Source organism: Corvus kubaryi, unplaced genomic scaffold (assembly GCF_017639235.1).
Source record: "Corvus kubaryi isolate FWS band 111438036 unplaced genomic scaffold, C.kubaryi_AGA036_p1.0 37385, whole genome shotgun sequence".
NCBI classification, from domain to species: domain Eukaryota; kingdom Metazoa; phylum Chordata; class Aves; order Passeriformes; family Corvidae; genus Corvus; species Corvus kubaryi.
In genome coordinates, this window is record NW_024581127.1 from 5,599,175 (window position 1) to 5,622,893 (window position 23,719).

At 37.6% G+C, this 23,719-nt stretch overlaps 1 protein-coding gene across 3 annotated transcripts in view; it reads left to right on the plus strand.

Annotated features, from left to right (window-relative positions):
* Positions 1–376: 376 nt before the first annotated feature.
* Positions 377–23,719, plus strand: part of HNF4G (hepatocyte nuclear factor 4 gamma) — a 36,251-nt gene continuing 12,908 nt past the window's right edge. For 2 of the 3 annotated variants that reach the window (XM_042036421.1, XM_042036423.1), the window contains exons 1-3: positions 16,834–16,991; positions 19,873–20,041; positions 22,382–22,476. In XM_042036421.1, coding sequence (XP_041892355.1) covers positions 16,874–16,991; positions 19,873–20,041; positions 22,382–22,476 — 382 coding nt within the window. In that variant the 5' untranslated portion in view covers positions 16,834–16,873. Of the gene's footprint in view, positions 481–16,833; positions 16,992–19,872; positions 20,042–22,381; positions 22,477–23,719 lie in introns of those variants that run through there. The other variant, XM_042036422.1, reaches the window with a different exon arrangement.

The window sequence follows — 23,719 nt, forward strand, 5'->3', positions numbered from 1 at the left end:
ATGTAGTTTACCCAGTCTACCTAAACATTAGTTATCCAAAGAGCAGGGGATCTTTTATTCATATGCTTCTATGTCAACAGAACCGCAGTCTTAAAAACCATTTTGTCTTCTATTCCCTATATGTAATCCTTCCAGGTTGTATTTCAAGACATTGTATAAATTCTATGCTTTTTTCCTGTACAAGTGGAAGAAAATCTGACATCAATGTTGTCCAATGACTTAAGAATTTTCTTTAATCTTCAGAAATGCCTTTATACCTTGAATGAAAGCACTGTATTCTCAACCTTTATACTCCAAATACGAATTTTATTTAGGAGCATAGTTGGTTTGCATTGCAGGTAGCTTAGCATTTATTTTACTCTTATTGGCTGCAGGTATTACGTAGATATGAGGATGGAAACTCAGCCTAGGAAATCAGCCTTTCCTCACCTGTGTATGAAGAACTGAAGTGTCTGTACTTTGTTGTTTTCTTTTTTGAAGGTAAGTAAAGTTTTGCTGCATGCTTCACTAACCTCCTTGCTTGCTAGAGACTAATTTCCTGTCCTATTTCAACATGCGTCTCACTCAGAAATTGATGGCCATTTAGAGATGAATCAGTTGTAAAGATCATGTGCTTCTGAAAGCCATATAAATACCTATTAAATTGGAGAAGCTGGTGCTGGTGGTAGGTTGGTGGAAGGTATGCACACCCCAGAATTTTTTGCTGAATGATATCATTATTTTGTCCACCCAAGGCTGTGTGTGCTCCTCATCAGGCAATTGTTCCTCATCATATCTTATTACTTTCTCCAGTTCATATTTTTCAATATCCTTCTGGGAAAAGTTGAATGGAAGACTTGTGAGCCACTTGTTACTTCTTTCTTTTTTTTAATTGGTCTTCTTTAGTCAGCTAATTAAGAACTTTACAACTCCAATATGTATTGACCATGAAGACCTTATACCTGAAAGCTGATGGTTTTTTTGACTGATTTCATTTGACTTTGAATGATCAGAGGTTCTTCAGTTCTGGGCCTTAAATATAGACCACTTGAAAAAATATTCTTCCCTTTTCCACTTGTTAAGTGAATTCTACCTTGAGTGTTTTCCTCTGTCCCCTGGTGAGCTCCATGATTCTTGTTCCTTTCTACTCAGCAGCAGCTTGTGTTTTGAATTCAGTCCCACTTGGTTCATCATGATGGTTTTTTTGCACATTTTTCATGTTTAATAACACTACTTCAGCTCAATTTGTGCAAACATCTTTTGGACTTGTTATAATTTGATTTTCTGTCAAGGATAGTTCCAAAGAAGAGACAGTAATGGGCAGAGGAAATGATGCTGGTGTGTACCTTATTTGCAATTCTAGTAACAGCTTTGTGAATTTGAACACATTAGTAAAGAGCACTTCATTCAAGTGCGTATTACCACAGAACTTGCTAAACATGCCTAAGAATAATGCTATTCCAATCTGGGCAAATTAGATGGATAACATCATTTACAGCAGTTGTTAATTATGCACCAGCTTCAATCACAGCATAATTCTGTTAATTGCTTATCACAATGAGGTTAACTTTCTGTCATTTATATTTCTTTAATTTTTAATTAGAATAATACACTTGATATTTTTCACTGGCCACTTTATAAAAAAATAGTCATGATGCAAATGTTCAGCACAGTAAGACTAGAAGAGATCTCCTGAATCACCAATTTGGCTGACATCACCAACCCATGTAATACCTTTCATAAATTTCTCTCCATGTCTTAAAACCAGTTAGGTTCCTCACCTCTGCTGCCCAAATGGAAGAGGTTTGTTGCAGTACCATAACCCTTAGAAGCTTTCCACTTGCCAGCCTCAAATTTATGCCTTTGTTCTAACGGCAGAATCGTTTTATTGTCTAAATAATTTTTTCCCCTATGTAGCTTACAGAGCATGATTTATTTGTAAAATAAACTCCCTCTCACTTTTCACTTCCCTGAGATGGGGAAGCCAACTCCTTCTAGTCTCCTTCAGTAAGATCTACATTCTCGTGCCCTGAACATGGCTGGCAAGCCATTTGTGCTCCTTAATTCTGGCTGTAATGGCAGCTTTTAACTCCCCTCCTCGTGCAGATAGAAGCAGAAATGCCATTCACTGTCAGGTGAATGACAGATAGCAGGAGGTGTAGATGAGTTCTGCTGGCTTTAGGAAATGAGTCCAGAAGTACTCATGGAAGTGATTGGCTGGCTTCTTATTCTGGCTAAATTAACAGATATGGCAGTATTTTAATTACAGCTGTTTGAGACAGCTAAGTCAATCTTTTCAAACTAAGTCCATCACGGTAATTTTATTTACGTATACACCTGAAAAACAGGGAATGCTATTAATGCTAGTAATTTAGCCTGGGCAGGCTAAAAAGCTGTTGTGGTTCTCAGGGAAAAAATATTTAATTGAGAATTGTGACACTGGGAAACAACTGGAGAACAATCCTATACTGGGGAGAGAATTAGAGGACTAGCTGGGAAAAACTCTGCTGTGAAGAACTAAAGAGTCTTGGTAGACAGCAAGCAGAGCATGAGCCAGCAGTGAATCTCAGAAGAGGGCCAACAGCATCCTGGGCTGTTTTAGCAGGGCTGAGGGAAATTATTACTTCCTTTTACTCAGCACTTGTTAGATGGTGTCTAAAATGGTGCATCCTTGTCCACTTGCCCCCTTCTTTCTTTGAGGAAATAAATGGATTAACTAAAGAAAGTTCAGTGGAGGGCCACCAAGATGGTAAGGGGCTGATGCACCTGCCCAGTTGAGGAGAAGCTGATGGACCAGAGTTGTTTCAGCCTAGAGATGGCTTTGTGGGAGAGACCCTCACAGCAGCCTCTGGTACCTCAAGGCCGTTTGTGAAAAGATGGGCTTTCACTGTGGTGCAGGTAGGAGGACAGGAGACTGTGGACGTAAGTTGAAATAAAAGTATTTCAGGCTATGTATGGAGAAAAATTCCCCCTGGGAGAACCAGGGGACACCAGGTCCAGTAGGAAAACAGAATGCCTTGAGAGGTTAGGCAGTCTCCATTCTTCAAAGTATTTTTGGATATGGCAGTTTTAAGCCTTTAGCAACCTGATGTGACCTGCATTGAGAAGAAAGTTCAACTCGATCATCTCCTGAGAACCTTGAAGTAAAGGATTAAGAATGTATTCAAGATTCCTCATGTTCGTAGTAGTATTAATACAATTCCTCCTTTTGGATTCATAAAACTTGCTAATAGATGTTATACAAATACCCAGTCATTTAGTTCTCTCCTGTATCTCTTCTTTCTTGACTGTGTTTAATATTCAGAACCCTTTCAGAAAATAACACTAGGAATAACATTTCTTATTTATCTTTTTTTCCATTTTCTTTCTCTTTTTCATTTTCTTTTTCTTCCTGCACTTCAAAACAATATAATACAGCAATCTGCTACAATATTACTTTAGTAATTTTAATTCTCTTCAGTCTTGGAAATTAGCAAATAGCCCAGTATCCAGTTTCACCTTTGAGTCTTCTCTTTGTTTTTCTCTCCTAAATAATGAAAAGTGTGACTTCACTTACGTGAATCAAACTGATTACAGAAAAGATTGTGTCTTCATGTCTTTTTAGTATTTAGTATTTTTAGTATTCAATGATTCTGAGTATTTTGGGTTCCCGAAGTAATTACTTCTGCCACACTTCCTAGGAACTGTTGGTTTTCCACATCTTTTTAAACTGTTCCTTTCAAGATAACAGTAGACAACACTGTAGTTTTGTTTCTTTTTTTTTTTCCAAGAACACTATGTAGATCAAATGAGACAAGTCACATCAGTCTTCAACTGGAAAATATCTATTGTGTTTCCTATCCCTAGCATTTATTATATGTAAAAAAAAAAAAAGTAAGTGTAACAAAGAAGTTCCAGTATTGTCCAGAGTTGTACTTACCCAAAAGCCCAGGCAAGCCCAAGTTTTAGCAATAAGTGCCATCTTTCTTAGACCAAGCAGGACTTTCACTTCAAACAGCCAGCACTGCTATTCTCCTTGGTTTGGCTATTATGTTTTTGATAGGTATAGCAGTCAGACACTACAACTGCTAGACTTTGACTCTAGACCTTACACCACCTTAAAAGGAAAATCATGTTACCCCTATTTTTCCACTCACCTGCAGATTCTGAAAGTTTTCAAATGGATTTTTTGTTCTATGTGTAATCTACTTTAACATAAATAGCATACACCCAGTAGTGACCTTTCCATCATCTAAGTGAAGCCATCTTCGTTTCTGTGCATACAGCTGCTACTGACTCAGCTTTCCAGATTCCTAAACAAATTGTTCTTTTTGATCAGGAGAGTCTTTTCTACTGCTTCTTTTTCAAAATCGAAGGACTAAATTTTCACAGGAAGTTACTTCTGCCATTCTCGTAAATCAGATAGGAGTATTTAAATACTAATGTGTTTTAAATGCCAATTTATTAACAGAAATCACTTATCAAAAGTGGACTGTCACCTTAGATATTTTCTCACGTGTCACGTTAAAGCAATGTTATCTAGAAGATTAATCAATTTTAGGTGTTGTCAGGGCATTTAATCTGTAGCAAGTACAGTTCACAGCTGCTTTTTCTCCTTAATCAGACAAAAAGAAGTGTATCTTTACTGCATTGTTTAAAAAAAACCTCTGAAACTTTGGAGTGCAGCAACTTTTATGTGTCTTTGGAGATAAATTTGACAGATCTGTTGTGATTTCTCCTTTTTATCAACACAGAGTGTAGCTTTGACAAGGTAGCTTAACCTCAAGCTGTTCCTGCGACTGTGTCTGCACTGTGTGTATGTGCATCACAGTCCTGGCCCCAGGAGATGCACCTGAACAGTGTCCCAGCAAGGTGGGGAAGTGACCTGTGTCTTCTGCATACTTGCATTTCTGTTGTCAGGCCAGAGAAGGTATCAGCCAGGAAAAGAACCTGTGTGCTTGGTGCACCTTCTAAACAAAATTATAGTCCTGTCCTTTGATCTTGGGGATTTTGGGTGCACATTGACAAACCAGGGATGCAGGCAAGACCATGCAGGAAAACTGTCCCACATTTAGGTATAGTAACTTAATATTAGCTTTGTTGCTTTCTGAGGAATGTTCTTTATCTAGCTTATTTTTAGTTTGATTTTTAAGTCTGATTCTGTTAATCCTCAATTAGTGTAATGTATCATTTTATGATTTCACACATGGCCATTTTTGTGAAGTTGGCTGACTCTTCTTGAAGCTTACACCCTCTGAAATATATTTTAAGTTGGTGAAAACATTATTTATTGAACTAGGACATTAAAATATTTTTAATTTTTCTTTAATAGATAAAGGGTATTTTTTCTGGTATTCATAAGCTGTAGCAGTTGTGCTATATGGTATATTTTCAGTTTTGAGAACTTGCTCCAGTGGAAAGGACAGGAGCTGGGTCTCCATCCAGGCTCTCCACCTTCAGCTCTCTTCTCAGATTTTGGGGAGTCATTTGTCATTCAACTCACCTAACTCTAGATGTCTGTTGCAGTTGTTTGAGCACTTTAGTTAGACAACCAGTGGGAAGAAATGGGTGTTTTGAGACATGATTCAGTTCAACGTCCTGTTAAAGATAAGTTTGAGGAATCTGTGTAGATGTGCCTGTTTCTGATCATTATATGCAAAGGGAATTGAATGTTTGGTTTGTATGCAGGTGACTGTGTTGTAGACACGTAGACTCAAGTGTCATAAACACTATCTTTGGTTGTCCTTTGCCTCATTTCTCTGTTTATTAAAAGGGGACTATAGTTTGTACCTCTCTCACAGATGGGGAAATCATGTTACTGATTGCAAAGTTCTCAGATAAAATGATGGAGCCTGCCTACATTAATACATTAAGAACAAGGAATACAGCCACATGAATATTGTTTATGTCTAGAAAATCCACCCAGATCCTACTGTTATCTATACTATTGAAGGTAAACTTGATCATGTAACCTACATTATTGCAGCTGCACATATTTTTTCATATTTCAGCTTGATGACTTGCACTGTGTTTTTACGCATAATGGCATTTATGACCATTTCTCAAAGTTTCCTCTTACCTGCTCTCAAGATAGAGACTAATTAAAACCTTGCTAGACCACTTCTCTCATATCTCTTATGCCAGTGAATTTTCCCCTGCTCAGCTTAATCAGTGGTCTGGCTTCATTAGTTAAAAGAGATGCAGCCCAATTTATTTTCTAATATTTATCATCAGCTTTTAAAAGGGACTTCAACAGATTTTGAGCTTATTAAAATCACCATTTAAAATCTGTTGGGAGCAGATATATCTGTACTTCTGTGAAGTCACAGTATTTAACGTTTTGTTCCTACCTGGGAACACACCTAACATGTTAAAATTAAAGAGATAACCACTGTCCAATTGAAGAGAGTCTGTGCACAGCAAAGCAAAGACCTGAGCTTCTTCTCCAGAGGATTCTGTTTTGTTCTCACTGGGATCTGAATTTGCTGTGCTTAGAATATAGATGCCTCTGCCAATAAACATATCAGGTGTCCTTGACCTTCCTGGTTCTTAAGACAACCCTGTTGTTTGAATTCTCAAGGAGATACTGTTGTCAGTTCATGTCTGGTAAAAGCAAGAATGACTTTGTTCTCATTAGAAATATAATGCAATAATTTGAGGAAAGAGAGAAGGCTTCAGGAAGACCTTTTAGCAGGCTTTCAGTACTTGAAGGTGGCCCACAAAAAGGCTGGAGAGGGATTTTTCATAAGGGCATGCAGTGATAGGACAAGGTTGAAAGGATTGAAGCCAAAAGACACTGGGTTTAGATTGGATATTAGGAAGAAATTCTTTACTGTGAGGATGGTGAGACACTGGAAGAGATTGTGCAGAGAAGCTGTGGATGCCCCATCCCTGGAAGTGTTCAAGGTCAGGCTGGGTGAGGCTTTGAGCAACCTGGTCTAGTGGAAGGTGTCCCTGCCCATGGCATGGAACTAGATCTTTAAGGTCTTTTTCAACCCTAATCATTCCATGGTTTTATGAAAATCAGGGTATTTTACACACATACCTTCCTAGGCTGTGAGTTGTTCTAGAAACTTATCTATTTGATGCATAAAATGGAGTTATTTTGATACTTTAAAGAACTGACCTGAAATATGGTCGAAACAGAGAATATGCCTGTAGCAGGTTCAGTTCGTAAAACGGCCGGAAACACCAATTAAGTGTAGTGGTTTGGTTCGAAATATCCATTACTTATGTATTTTCCTTCTGTGAGATAAGAATTAGGAGAAAGCAAAGCAGGCACAAAACTTAAAAGAATATAAAGAAGTTTATTAACAGACCTAAAAGAAAGAAAAAAAGTCAGACTAAACCTTCAGAACACTTCTCCTCCCCCCACCTTTCTCCCTTCTCCCACTGACAAGATAAAAAGACAACCCTTGAGATTTTCAGTCAGTTTACCACCTCTCTAATAGTCGTATTCAGTTCACTTAGGGAGAGGAGTCTCTCTTGCTCTTGCTATGGAGACATCTCCACAAGAAACAGTTCTCTTATGGCCTCAATGTCACAGCAAGACAGCCGCCCAGGTTGGTTCTCTGCTCACATGTGAAAGTCCCTTCCCTTGTCTTACAGCTTTCCCCACAACTGCTTTTCAGGGCTCCATCTTGAGCTACTGGGGTACCATTTTAAGGTTGAGCTGTTCAGAAACAAAGGGTCTCTTCACCTATCTCTGGGAGCATCTTCATCTCTAGGAACAGAGGTCTTCTTCCCTGGGAGTAAGAGACTTTCATCTCTCTCTGTTCAAGCTTCTCATCAAATCACAGCTACTTCAACATTTGCTTGTTTCAGCACAGGTACTTTTGCTCACAATTGCACTTTGAACATTCCACCGCCCATGCTTTCATGAAATTACAATGGGTGCTTGGATGTATCATAGTCCATCACCAGAGCTTTACAACAGAATTTCAGCTTCTAGGTTTGAAGCATCTCCTCTTTCTCCTCTCTCGGGGTTTCAGCTCTTCCTTCTTCACTGACTTTGGTGTCTTTATGGTGTTTTCTTCACGTGCCTTCACCTTTCCTTTTCCTCTGACTTGGGAGAGGATTGGTGTCTGCAGGCTTCATCTGTTCTGGAGGAATCTTACAACACTAAAAGAGTTAATCTCACCCAGGCCTTGCAGCTGGAATTTGCCTCTCGCTGTTGGTCACATGATCTTTGCCAGACAGCGGCCTCAGATGAATTTTGGCTGCACTGGGTGAGGGCTGGCCTGGCCTGGCCTGGCCACGCCGTGGGGCCGCCTGCACGGAGCAGGGCCGTGGATGGAACAGGGCCACTCGGCTCCAGGGTGGCTGTGTCCCGGCCGGCTCGGCCCGCACTGAGGGGGCTGTGCCGGGTGTCCAGCGAGCAGAAGTGGCTGAGATCTCAGCCAAGCCGCGCCACGGCTGACCTGGCTGGGCAGCGCCGAGCTGGGCCCGGCCCCGCTGGGCTGTGGGCCCCCACGTTACCTGTCCAAAAGCTGGAAGCAAGGGAACGTTCCCGGGCTTTGCTCGTTCTTAAATGTGGATCACAGAGGCATGTCAGGCTTCTTAAGTGGCTTTAAAAAGTTGCCAGTATTCAAACTAGCCAGTTGATTGGTTGTGTCGGGTCTAGAGGAAGCTGTAAGCACCTCTTTGCAAGAGAATCGCTTCTGTGGCTGATGGAGCCCTCTTTAACTAAAACCCCAAACTATGCTAAACCATGGCAATGCCTTTATGCTTTCTCATTGTTCCTTTGTTCAGGGAGTATTTGAAGTGTTTGTTCATTTGTCGTACTTTCACTCTAAACTGATGTTCAGAGCATATTAAACTGTCTTTAGTATGCTCTGAACTTCTCATTAATTCATTTTTGTAATAATAGCAATTAGAGAAGTTTTTAAGCTAAGGATAACCATGCTAGAGTCTTGGAAGAGTTAAACTGAGTGTGTTGACCCAGCATTCTTTCTGCAGGAATGTGATGAGTCAGCTTAGGCTCTAGTTAAAAATTTTAATTTTAGACAGTGTAACTGAAAATAATGGCACTTGCCTAACTATTCAGTTATTTAATTAGCTTTTTACGTAGGACCAAGAGTTATATAGTCACTAGCACGGGCAGAAGTGTACTGAGTTTGTTTTGAAATGTTATGTAGAATACATAACTCATTCAGCAGGGGATAGAATATAGGAATTAGAAGACTTGCTATGATTATTTGATCACAAAGAAAAGAAAGATCCAGGCAAGTTAAAAAAAAAGAATACCAAACAAACCTTGCCTTGATACTGGTTAACCTTTTTTTGAACTCTTTTATTGTGTATGGCAAAGGCAAGGGTGTTTATCTGTGGAAAAAAAATCTCATTATATGGTATTTCTAAGATAACTGTGGGTAAATTGTAAGTAAATTTTATCTAACTGGCTATATAAAACATTGTTTACGATGCAAGTTTGCATAAAACCTGCCAAGAAGGCTTATTAAAAAATTAGTAATCACCTGGGGATGACTGAACAGGAGTGCTTAGTCTTGCTTATCAATAGCATGATGGTTTGGTTTTATCTTATGCCTGAACTCTTTTCTCTTTTCTTCTCATTTCACTCTGCTCTCCAGGACAACTCTCTGATTAATTTTCCTGTGTGTAGCAGAAAATAATAAGTTACCTAATTTAAGCAAATAATTAACAAGTGTATCCAGTCATTTAACTGTACCTCAGCAATTCTCACCACAAAATTCTATGCTACAAAAATCCTTTAAGCACTCTAAATGATCAACACTTCATGGCTATAGAGAGTTTTCAAGAATAAAATGAACTAAAGAACATTAAGTTAAAACAGAAATATTAAGTACTAAAGTCTACCTAATAGTATTTCACATACCTAACAATAAACCTAATCTGTTGCAATGTAAAAGGCAAAAGTATACTGGTTTTTATTCTTTCTCCCCATAAATATGCACAATTTTCTAATAGTGCCTGCTAACCTTAGATAGGGTTAGCAAATCTACTGTTAATCTGGACACAAAGTGAGCACAGAAATGGACTGAACTGACAAAATACAAATTTGCTGTTAGTTCACGGAGAGAATCTGGACATGGAGAATACAATGTGAAGAATTACTAAGATTCAGTATGTAGAAGGGAGAGCTTCACCCTGTCAGATTAATTTTTGTAGGTATACTCAGTGATAATTCAAGAGGCAAATTCAGCTATCACAAAAGCACTGACAGTAAATTCCTGTGTGTACGTACATGAGTATAAATGTATGTGTACATAAAGAAAGACTTTAAATCTGCAAAGCATTTGATATCTACATGCCTTGCAGTCTACTGTGGACATCCTCCTGGAATGGCTAAAGGAATATAACTCTTCTGTGTCCTCAGTCTTTACCGCCTAAACCTTGCATCTGGCATACTGTGTTCTGACTGAATAGAAGATATTAGGATACACTAGACTAGATGAGATTTGAATAGAATAGACTGTTCCAGTTGAAAGGGACTTGAAGCAACCATCTAGTCCAACTGCCTGACCAAATCATTGCTGATCAAATTAAAGCCTTGGTGAGCATTGTCCAAATGCCTCTTAGACACTGTCGTGCTTGAGGCACTGATCACCTCTCTAGGAAATCTTCCATGTTCAACCACTCTCTGGTAAAAAAATTTATCCTAATGTTCAGTCTAAACCTCCCCTGAAATAGTTTTGAACCATTCCCATTCAGCCTATCTCTGGATGTAAGGGAGAAGAGATCAGAATCTCCCTCCTTCTCCACTTCCTGTCTTCAGAAAGCTGTAGAGAGGAATGAGGGCACCCCTCAGCCTCCTTTTTGAATGACTGTCTTCAAGCTTCCACTTCACCATTACTCATCCTTCTAAATCTTCCTGTAGAAATGTGCTACTTCAACTGGCACCATCGCGGCCTTGACCCTTCCATCACCCTGACACAATGCTCTCCCTCAGCGCAGTTGTGCAGCTAGCTGTTGACATTTAGTGATGCCCTGTATGCAATGGTCCATGTTTGACCTCTTGGCTATGAGATGGCTTTTCCTTGAATATTTCCTACTGGTGGTATTATTTGCTGAAAGGCTGTCACAGAGACACCATGGGTTTCACTAAACCATTGACAAACAGTAGCATGGGATATCTGCAAAATGAAGAAGATACTGCCTTAATAATTTTGCTCTGCAAAGATTGTGGGTGAATACAATGTGAGAATCATCATCAGAACGCCTTTCTGTTAAAGAGAGAATACAGCTAAGGGTTTGTGAACTGCAATGTATCTTATACTTTGTGAGATGCTACCCAGGTCACTCACTGATGTATGTGTGCATGTGTAAGTGATAAATAAAACCAGATAAACCAGATAGCTTTGTCTACCTTCACCTTAAGAGTTGATGTAACATCTCTTTGCATATGACACCATTATATTACTGTTGCTATCCTAGTAGCATATCCCCTCAATGACACTGTGGTATATAAAGTGAATAAATAAATCATTTAACCTTTTAGAATAAGATGGAGAGAATTATATTTGGAATAGAGAGGGAGAATCTGAAAGCAAGATATATCCTCAGCAAGTGTAAATTATACTTAAAATTATACTGCAGCAGCTATTCTTCAGGCTAAAAATATTTTAGAGCTTTCATATTCCTTTGATATTTCCCCTCAGCTACTGACAGGGCAAATACTGAGGTGGATGCAAGATTAAAATTGTAAATTGCACTTCATAGGATTTGGAGTACTAGATCTCTTACTCAGCTTTGAAACTCTGGTGTAGACTACTCATTGATGTCTTCATAACTATTTTGGGATTATTTCAAGTTTTAAAGAGTGCTGTAGGGTGGGTCCGTAGTATTTGACAAGTCAGACACCAGGCATGTTCTTTGTTTTTTATATTCATTCACATTCATGACCATTGAAGTTGTAGCTGGTTGCTCTGAAAGACGAATACTTTTTTAAGCCAAAAACATAAATATGAAGACAATCAGACCTCACAATAATTGTCTGTTCCCTGTTATGCCAAAATGAAAAAAAACCCAAACACAACCCTCAACATAACTTATGAAAGAAAGCTATATGTGCTGTGTGTTAGAGCAGAGCTCAACATAATGAATGACCAATTTAACTGAAAAAAAGAGGCAAATTCAATATGTGCAAGAATCTCCTTTCTATAGAATGCCTGGGGTGGTCTAAGTGTCTGAAAATGTGAGTAATGAAAACAGGCTTAGCCTAGATTTCCCACAAAGATCTGTACTTTGGTTTCACCTGGCATGATTTGTTGCAGCCAATCTTACCACCTTCCCTAATAAGTGTGCTGTGAAAAGCTGTTACTCAATTCTGGTACTGACTTTGCTTTTCTAGTGTTTTATTTAATCACTATAATTTTTAGGACAAAGTCAAAAGTCTAAGTGCCATAAATTTATTTGTTGAAGGTGATAGTTGGTGCTGGGTTTGAGGAGTATGAGACCATGCCTTTGGTCACCTTAGTGGAAGCAGTTGTGCTATATGTTTATTCTCATGATTCAAAAAGTGTTCTGAAAAATCCTTTCACATTAACCAGCTCAAAGGCAACTTTGTCCTTGTTTGGCTCTGAAATTTTTTGAGGGCTGGGGAGAGGAGGAGGGCACAACATTACAAGCCTTGCTGCAACATCTTAGAGTTGTAGAGGACTGTAGCCATGTTGCCATCATGTTATTTAGGTGTTAAGTAAAAAGGCTATTTATTTCTTTTTGAAGAAGCTTGGTAATACACATTTATACTTTAATACACATTTATACTTTATCACGGATTTTTAGATCTGATCCAACTCTAACATTTTTATTTATTTAAAAAACAAAAAGCCAGCAATCTCTACCAAATAAAATAATGCCACAGTGTTACAAACATTTCCATGACAAACACATATACAATACAAGCAAACATTTCCCAGTCATTACTCATGGACCATTTATGAAGCACTTGGGGGTGAGTGTCAGCAGAGCTGATGTGATGGTGACTAGCAGTGTTCTCCCTGGCACTGAGGGTGTGTTCTAGCAGAGGGAAGCACAGTCTGTGGTATTACATGGGCGTGTATCTTTGTAAGCCAAAGATGAGATTGCCCATGGGTGTGCAGAAACTTTCACACTGCTTCCTAGGTAGCAAGCTTTTGGCAAATAAACTGTCTCGCTTGCAGGTCTCTTTGAGTTCACTGTAGTAAGGAAACATTCTGGCTCAGCTCATATGGTTTCTTTCGGGTTTGTTAGCATGGACTCCATGCATATCCTGTCCTACATGTGCCAGCCATCAAGAGGGGAAACAGATCAAAATGTGTGTTTTGCCAGCATGCTGGATAAATATGACAGGTTATTGACAAAAGCAGGATGCCTTCCAAGTATGTGTGCCACAATTCACTGTACTTGCAAAGCAGGAAATAGAGCGAAGGTGTGTTCTTACCTAGAATATATGGGAAACAAGAAAAATATTCCTTTGAATTAACACTTTATTCTGGCAACCTACATTTCTTACTAAGCTGGAAAGATAAAGGGACATATTACTATTTATTAAAAAAAAAATAAAAAAAAGAAAACCAAAACTGTTTCAGTGTTGATAGTAGTTTCAGATTTGTTTTTATTTTCAGGAAGCCTTTTATGGAAAGAACCTTGATTTTAGTAGGTTGTGCTGTATTTTATACCCCAGTCAGAAAGAATGATTGCATTTAATATGGAGAGCTGAACAATTAACAGAGTTAATAGTTTTAAAGATAAGATAGGAATGCTAGGATCTGTATGTGATCCTGAGGTCATCAGATTTAAAGAAAAAAAGCAAGAAAACCACATGAACAAAACCATTATTGTGTAGCTTTCTTTTCACAATTACTGGTAAATTTACTTTGAGAAATTATTTCTTACTCAAATTTACATTATCACTTATCTCAAAGAAGTGCTTAGCAGTTTGACTAATTACACAGTTTTAAAACTTTTGCTTACCTTAGGCTGATATTTCTTGGCTGTCAGTAGTAGATGACTTCACTTAGAACATTTTATACTACAAGCTGCGGTGTCATTCAGCATTTGAAGAACAGTGCAGGTGTCCAATATGAAAAGAAATCTGCTGTGTGGGAGTCTGAATAGTAGTGAACAGTATAAAGCTTGGACTGACATAAGACCAAAAGCTGTTCATCATTAGCTTCTTTCGTCGACTGCTCTAATTCCAGGACTGCATTCTAATCCACATAAGGCTGAAAGAGAACATATTAATATTTTACCATAGTGATTTAGTATGCATTAATTGTTCATGATGTACTTCATGATGCCAAAAATCCCCCAGAAAGCACATTTTTATGAGTGCAAGATTTGACTGTAAGAAGTTTCCTTAGCAAAACATGAAAAAATAGTATAAAGAATGTCTTTCCTGTAGCGTACATTTTTCCATATTAAAAAATCAATTGAAATAAGTTTTTATATGACAGAAGTATGAAGGGTCAATTCATTCCCTCTCTTTAGCAGTCACTAAGGGACCTGTTTTGGCAGCATTGAAGAAGTTCTTCTAATAGCAGAGGGAATAGCAGGATTTGATCATGTCATACTTGATATCTTCCATCTTCCATCCATTCCCTTATTTTAAATTTACTTGTATGCCAGAATGTTTTCAGAACTGGCATTTTGAATTAAAAAAATATGCAATGGATATGTTTGCAAGCATACAATTTTGGTATTAAAACCCAGATAATATTTATAGAAAATCTTATCAGAAAGTGTACACTGAAGAACAAAAGAGAATTGTAGTTAACGTGTAAGCATTTTTATATTTTGCTAATTAGCATCTTAAGGCAATGAATCAATTTTTACGTAACTAGTAATTAGTTTTATAGCAAATACTATACAAACACAACAAATGGTTGTAGCAAATACAACAAATTCTGCTACAGAAGAAACTTTTCAAACTGAGCCATCAGGTAATATAAAATTATTCCATCTCATGATGAAACTACAGTGATTTCCTAAGCAATATTGGCTGTCAAAAAATAGCTCTTCATCAGTCTTAATATATTTCTTTAAGAAAAAGGAGGAAATATTAGCTGTGTTTAAAAACTGTGAAACCTTGTACACTTTCAGTACTGTGAAATGACACTTTCTGAGTAATTTTTTTTTATGTGATTTTAGACAGTAAATATTCTAAAATTTCAGTCATATTCTTAAATATCTTTAAAAATTGCCATTTCTTGGTATTGTCTTTTGTTGTGTATAGGAAGTATTTGTAGTCATATCAGTTGTTAATATATGTGCTATTCATATGAATGCATGAAATTATAGGATTGCCCTTTTTAAGAAGTACCTTTTTCAGTTTTTGATATCTCATTAAATACAGTAATGGATGAATGGTTTAAAGGAAAAGGAATAGCAGTAGGTTGAAAAGGACAGCCCCTGTGGAGACCCTCTAAAATCTGAGAATTTGTGCAAGCAGTAACACAACTGTAAATATGCTTTGGTTTAGGGATAGATCTGTGAATTATACAAGAATCCTGTTGTCATAATTATGTTACTGGGCTCTGTTGGAGTCAGGAGGAGAACTGGCCTGAGACTGCATCTACATGTCCACAAGGAGACAGGATGATTTGTGACTCTCAGGTAACCCTGGGGACATGGATATTAGAAGTATGAATTTTGAAAGGCTTTTTTCTAGGTCTTTTCATGTAAATTTTCCTCCTTCATTGGTAACTTGTCTGTCACAAATTGCTTTTTAAAATATTTATTTATTTAATTAGTTAGTCAAGGAGTTGGTTTATGTTACTAAACCACTACAGGTGCCCTTTTACAGCTACTTTTACTGAACAGCAACTGCAGACACTCTTCTCCATTCAAATATGCATTTCAGTGCTGTGTATACAGTTACTAGCACTTGTTAATTAGGCATAAACTGGGCAGTTTTCCTGTATATGTAATCTTTATGTAACTGTTTTTCAGCAGTGTAAGGGGTAGCTTTCTTTAAAGAATGTATTGAGAAGTAATAACATTTGAAATCCTGCTATCCAACATTTGAAAGCACCAGATTAGCAAGTGAAATTCTGCTGTTCAGCTATATATTTGGCACAGATTCAAGCAGCTTTACAGGGGGTTTTTAACTGGGTTTGTACATGCCGTGTCTACCAACTGATGAGCTGTGGACCTACCCGGAGATTCTTCATTACAGAGAAAGTGATTAATATTTCTTTTCCCCCTGTGCATCTGAATGGTGCTTGGAAATGCCATGCAGCCATCACATCTTGTATGAAAGAGGGTTAGAGCAGGAAGCCACTGTCTGAGAGTGTGGAGGGTCCGGTGCCCAGAGCCATTGCAGCAGCACAGTGTGTGATAGAGGGGATTTATGAACTGGCCTTGCTGCACGCTTGTGTGACTTGAAGTCTTGCTTAAGGATGCCTACAGAGCTAGGTCATTGACAGTGGGAAAGAATATTACCAGCTGTAAAATGGGAGGTTTTTACAGCTGTCTTTTAAAATATGAAGGTGGGTGATTTGGGTATAGTTTGAGATAGTCCATAATCATACCACATTTCCTTATTGTTCTGAAGAGAGAGAGCAGAATGGCATATGAAATTAAAGTCTCTACACAGAACAACCAGAGTAGTTTGTTTAGAACTGTTTTACCACACATTGACAACAAAATGTGCAGCAAAGAATAAGGGATAGGAAGCTTCCTGCACGTCCTTGGGTTCATGCAAGAACTGGAACCAATACAACTCCTGATAAGATTATTTCAAAAAGCATTCCAAGATTATCAGAAGGGTTGCACTGTATCATAAAAGAAAAAAAATACCCAGGTAAAATACAGCATGCAGAAGCAGTTTTCCAGCTCCTCCCATTGCTGCACGTAAGTGACACAGTTATAGTTAACTTTGGATTATCAATCACTGTGAAACAGAATGGGAAGGTTGTACATTTGAACAGCTTTTCCACTGCTTTTGCATTCAATGATGAGGCTCTCAGAACCAATACTGGACATGGAAATGGCAAACTACAGTGAAGTTTTAGATCCGACATATACAGCACTGGAGTTTGAAACTATGCAGATTCTGTATAATGGCAATGGTGAGTTCTGCCCTGTGAGGCAAAATCAAGCCAGTTAACAGAAAAAGTGAAGTTTAGTAATGCTATAAGGTGTTAGTTAAATGTTTTATTAATGGAGCATTTGGGGGTTGTTTTCAAACTACAAATCTGCTCTCTTACACTTCATCGCTGACTCTAAGTTAGTAACATTATAATTCTTTAAGGAAAATAAAAGAGAGGTTATATATAATAAAGTAGCTGTACTGTCACCAGTCAGTTAATCAAAGGAAGAAAATGGTCTATTCAGCAGTTGTTTTATTTACTGTAAGACAAATGAATAACTAGTATTGACAGTTTGGACATGGAAGTATATTTCGTATATAACTTTCAGAAAGAAAGGACAAAATCATCCAGAGGTTTGTGAAAAAAATTAGCTACTGTTTCTTGATGCCTAGTTTCTAATTGTTGGACCAATATTTTTTTAATTTAAGTGTTGATCTAACCTTTCTAGCTAAGTGTATATAGGAACAAGAGTGATTAAAAAAGAATCACATTGGCTTTCTAGAGGATAATGTTTTGCTGAGAAAAAGTATTTGCATTTGGCTAATGTAACACTTTAGGCAGACTTTTTATATGCAATTTTTGAGAAGTTGTATCAATAATTTATGCTTGAAATAGAAAGCATGCCATTTCATTCTGCTATTGAGTACTGACCAAAAAAAAAAAAAAAGTGAATAAAAGAATAAAAGTATCAGGCAAGTTAAACTACTCAAAAATGGCCTTCCAAATCTTTTAATACACTAAAAATGTTGGCTTATTGTATCTTAAAGAACAATTCATAGATATATAGTAGTATGTATTTTTAAAAGGCAGAACCAATATGTAGTGATTTGCAGGAAAAATATTTAGCACCTGAATTTCCACATATTCCTGCCATATAGAAACTAATTAAGGTTTCATTGTTGGGCTTTAAGTTTTATCTGAATTTCTGATGTTGCATTACAGCAAGCTTAGTAAATAGAAGAGTAGATTTGGTTATTGATTTAGGAAGAAAAAACAGGACTTTATGCCCTAACTGAATTTGAAGCTATCAACAATGATTATATAACTTTAGATGATTTCTCTGCTTTTTGTTCTAATATGGGTATTTCATTGGTCATTTGTTTTTTGCTGAATAGCACCCTTTTGGATCTGTTAATGTTAAATAAAATGGGAAGCCAGATTAGGGAGATTGTGCTTGGTTGCATTATGTGCTGGCGATAGAGCTGGTTAAATTATCACTGTAAGTGATTAGCTTGATAATTATTAGTTATCAGGTACAGCCTTCTTATGTTTAGAGTTTGTTTAGAGTTTAGCCTAAATATTTTCTTACAGCATTTATAAATACATTGTCCTGTTACAATGCTAGTCTGGAACTGAAAGCTGCCACTTATGAACCTTCCTGTGTATCTTTTCTAGCTGTCTAAATTAATTGGGAGCATTTAGAGAACTTTAACAAGCCACATTCAGGCAGATTACACAGTTCTATTGAAATCAAAGAATTTTTCAACATCAGGTCAATTTTCCAGACATTTTGTTTCAGAATAACACCAAAGAAAATAAATATGTCCTTGTATTTATATGCACAACTTATATTGCTGTGAAATTTTTCATCATAACATTCAAATACTGTATTTTTAATTATTCTGCTGTATGATGCAAAGTTACAAAACCACAAAAGAAAAGTCTTATATTTTTCTAAAACAATTCTGTAACCTAGTTGAAAAATAATTTTCCAGTCATGAAAATTCTGATTTTAAAATAAAATCTTTACAGAACTGAGTTCTTACTTATAAGATTTCATTTTATTTAATCATTTTTAATGTAATTCCTATCAGTTACAGCTCTGTAAACCAAAACAAAACAGAAAGGTTGCTTCTCTCTGTATCTAAAGAACTCTTTAACTTTTAAGCTCTGCCAGACACAATGAAAATTTTATAATGTATTTATGTTATACATTTCAGTTGGATGTATATAATATGAATAATATATATATTAACAGTTTTACTCTTCATCCTGTACACTGTTCATGACCTCATGTACTTGACTTTTGAATCTGTTTGCATATCTAATTAATGTAGCACTCTTTCCTCTCCTGGACAAAACAGCTACAAATGCTTAGGGCATATTTTCCTTTCATTTAAACCAGAAGCAAAACAAAAAGCTATTTTGCAGTTGTTGTTTTGAACATGTCTGCTAACATTGTGACTCAAAGTATAAATATAACTGGTTTGCTTTCAGGTGAACTTATTCAGTAGTGTTTACCATATTCAGTAACTAATTGTTAATCACATAGCTAATATTCTGTGCAAGGAGAGACTGCACCAGTGTTCCTGTCAAAAATATATTTGAGGAAATAACAGACTCTTAGCATGCATTTTTGTTTGGGTTTTTTTAAATTAAGTTGTGCAAAACCCCTCTTTTTTTTGTTTCTTTGTTTAATGTCACAAACCTTTGTATGAGAGTTACCGGCTATTGCCAGCTTGTATGAGAACTGATACAAGAGATCTTTACCAGTTAACACCGCTTTGTGCCAAAGTTCCTCTTCAGGAACTTCAGGAATCTTTCAGTATTCCTTTAGTAGGAATATATGTGTAATTATAAATGAAGAAGTGCACTTTAATTTTTAACCCTTCAGCTGAAAGGAGTTTAGAACACAATTATTTGTTGTTTTGAACTTCATAAATTCTTTTAACATCTCTATCATTTTGAAAGTGTTCACGTCAGTAAGAACCAGACGTAATCAGATAGGTCATGCTGTATAAATTGTTAAGTGGCAATTAAGAGAAAAGGCCAGAAAAAACCTCTATTTAGGTACAACTTGCGCATGAGGTTGTTGTTGGAAGTTTTGTCCATAACTGTGTATGTTCTTGTCTCTTGTCAGACAGTTCAGGAGAAGCTGTCAACATGAATGCTGCTGACAACGGGGTCAGTAGTCTCTGTGCAATATGTGGAGACCGAGCGACCGGAAAACATTATGGTGCTTCCAGCTGTGATGGATGCAAGGGATTTTTTAGACGTAGCATAAGGAAAAACCACGTCTATACATGCAGGTATTTCAAAAGATCATCTAGAGGCACTAAATTAATGAATTTAAGGAAAAATTGTATTCAGACCTTATCAGAATTTTCAAATTATGTTGGGGTATTTTCAGCTTTTTCTTAAGGAATGCTACTTGATATTACACACTCCAGACTATATTCCAGATACTTGTTGATGTTGTTGATATCATTACATCACTCAGAAGCTGTTTCACTCTTTTATTTATGATTACAAAGGTCATTTCCTGAAAAAAAAAAGGAAAAATGCTCGTATTTTCACTGCAATGTGAAAACTGTAATTCTTAACTGTTTTCAAAAATTCTTTCCTTTTGAAGGTTGTTTTTGAATAGTAAGTCTAAGATTTATGAGTCTTGTTTTAAGGGCCATACAAACACCTCTGCACATATTCCCACTTGGTGTGACACACAGGTCTTTTTGAGCAGCCATTTGCCCCCGTCAGTCTGAATGACAACCTGTTACTTTCCGAATGGTGCCCAAAATATCACCCTGCATAATTTTTGATGAAATTTTCTGTGCAAGCTCAGGTCCATAAACTGTCCATTTTGAGCCATGAGCAGAACATATGGAAAACTCAATGAGTTTAAACAAATCACTGAAAGGCTATATTGGATTTTTAAGTCAAGATTTTGGTAGCGATGGGGCTACAAAAGTGGATTCTGTGAGAAGCTGTCAGAAGTGTCCCCAGCATCTGGTGAAGCCAATGCCAGCCAACTCCAAGATGGGCAAAGCTGAGCCTATCAGCAATGGTGGTAGTACCTCTGGGATAATGTATTTAAGAAGAAAAAAAAAAATCATTGTGCAGAAACAAAATGTAGCTGGAGAAGAGAGGAGTGAGAACGTGATACAGGAACAGCTCTGCAGACACCAAGTTCAGTGGAGAAGGAGGGGGAGAAGGTGCTCTAGGTGCTGGAGCAAAGATTCTCCTGCAGCCCATGGTACAGACCATGGTGAGGCAGCTGTCCTCGTGAAATGCATGGAAATTCACAGCAGAGCAGATATCTACCTGCAGCCCATGGAGGACCTCCTGCTGGAGACGGTGGATGCCTGAAAGAAGGCTGTGACCCCATGAGAAGACTCTGCAGCATCAGGCTCCTGGCCACACCTATGGCCCCATGGAAGGAGGAGCCCACACTGGAGCAGGTTTTCTGGCAGGGCTTTTGACCCTGCAGGGGACCCATTGCTGGAGCAGCCCAATCCTAAAGGACTGCACACTGTGGAAAGCAACCATGCTGGGGCAGTTCATGAAGAAGCCCATGGGAAGGACTAACATTGGAGAAGTTCATGGAGAACTGTCTCTGTTTTGAGGGGCCTGACAATGGAGCAGGTGAAGAATGTGAGGAGTCCTCCCCGTGAGGAGGAAGTAGCAGCAGAGACAACATGGTGAACTGGCTGTAGCCCCCATTCTCTGTCCCCTTGTGCCATTGTATGGGGTAACGAGAAAACATTTCTAAGAATGGCTTGTTACTGGAAATGTTGTTTCCTTCACTCTTCCTTGGTTGTGTAATACTCTTATAAGGAAGCCTCTCCCTTACAGGCATAGCACAGTGATATAGCATAGGCATACCCCTAAAGTGGTGTGTCAAGAGCTGACACAAGTGATTTCAGGAAGAGCTCTGCTTTTTCAGAGTCTGTTTATCTAACAAACACATGAAAAGAAGAAAAGGCAGACCTAGACAGGGAGAGGGGCAAATGGCTCATCTGCATTCACTTTAGGCACACCTGTAGATGTGCACAATAGCCTGGGTAAGCCACCTTGCAGTGTCATGCTCCGTGTATTTCCTCAAGCCTTTATTTCATTGTGTTGATTCCTCTCATTTCCTGTTTAGGTTGCCACCTGTAGTTATAAAACATGCAGCTTGTTCATTGTTATCTCCCAGAAGGAGTAAACACTGCCAGACAAGGGTAATGGTTTTGCAGCTAAGGGGCTCCTCCATGGCAGCAACACTTGGCTTTTTCCTTGATTGTGCTTTCCTTTTTCTATTTGCAGTTTTTCTTCTTTTTTTCCTCCACCACCATTTGATGCAGCCAGTTACTGATATACCTCAGAAATCAGTTGAGGTGTAAATGATGTACATAACTACAAAATTTTCCACACTTGCCTATTCCAATGCATACACATGTTTGTACACATGCATATATTCCTAGAAAATGAGCAGGTACGAAACAGCTCTCAAAACTGATTAATAAAGAAGAATAATCAGTGCAACTGAAGAAGAGAGTCTGTGGTTATAGAAATTATTCTGACAGGACAGATTAGTTGGTTTGCTTCTTTGTAATCAGGGTCCTACTTTATTAATGCTTTATACATTTGCCTTTTCTTGTCTCTGATAGATTCAACCGACAATGTATTGTTGACAAGGACAAAAGGAATCAATGCAGATATTGTCGTTTAAAAAAGTGTTTTCGAGCAGGAATGAAAAAGGAAGGTAATGGAGTCGTTTATTATTTGATATACAAAGAGAAAAAATCTGAATTAGCTTTGAAATATAATGAAAATTCTAAAAAACTCCAGCAGAATAAACCAATGGAAAATCTGCTACAATGCCTTCATAATGAGGAAGTGCTTTTATACTAAGGTGAAATATGTGTCTTCTAACTTTCAAGTGGGTAAGCAGTTCTAGAACTTTGAACATAAGGAAGTCCATAGATTTAAAGTGAATTTGCAACTGTTTAATTCATGAATTCTGGCACCAAAATTCATTGATTTCTACCTATTGAGCCATATGCTGGAATATTTCAAACCAATAGATTTTACTTAAAATGTTCCACCAAATTGTGTAATAAAATATCTATCTGGCTTTTTTTTCCTACACTAAATAATGACAGTGCCAATTTACTGGTTCTTCCCTTAAATGTAAGTGTATGAAGCATTCAAGCCAGAGAAAGGAATGTGAAGTTGAGTGAAAAAATAGTGAGAAGAATAGTGGTATCTGTCAGTGGAGTGCTCACATTAATTAACAAAAAATCTAATTTCCTCAGGGCTTAATATAGGAAAATTGTTACTTATGCATCTCACTGACAGATATGAGAAACACATGTAACAGTGATTCTTCTGTGAGAGTGGGAGGACCAAATGACCACAGAGCAGAGCAATAGGGAAAGAAGGGCCGTGCAAATATTAGAGGTGTTTTTTTTTTGTTGGGGCTGTTGTTTCAAGGGCAGTTATGATGTGGAAACAAAAGATATCCTTATCCTTTTCAAATACACATTCAAAAGTCATTTGTCACAAACTTTGCTACCTTTTTTGTTTGGAGCAATGTGCATCTGCTTGCAGGCCAGTCTGAAATGTGAGTGCTCAGTTCTCTTGTAACGCGGCAATCATTCTTTTAGTCTGTACAAAGGAAGCTTTTTCTTTATGTTCTTAAGTATCTGTACTGTAGCAGTGCTTTGGTAGTGTTCAAGTCACTGGTATGAGATAAAATGGATTTTTCTCCTTGAAGCTGGATGGGGATATTCTAAACAGTGTTACACAGGGTATGAAATAGGTTAGTTAACTCTTGTGGCTCTCCTTTAAGACACTTCGGCCTTTTGGAATTTGAGCCATTAAATCAGTAACGTATTGTATATATGTTATCAATCTAATGGGAAGAAAGGGAAAGATCTGTGTATCCACAGCAGCCATAAAAGTTTTGGAAATAGCAAGCTTTAGAGACTTTCAAAACCTGGAAT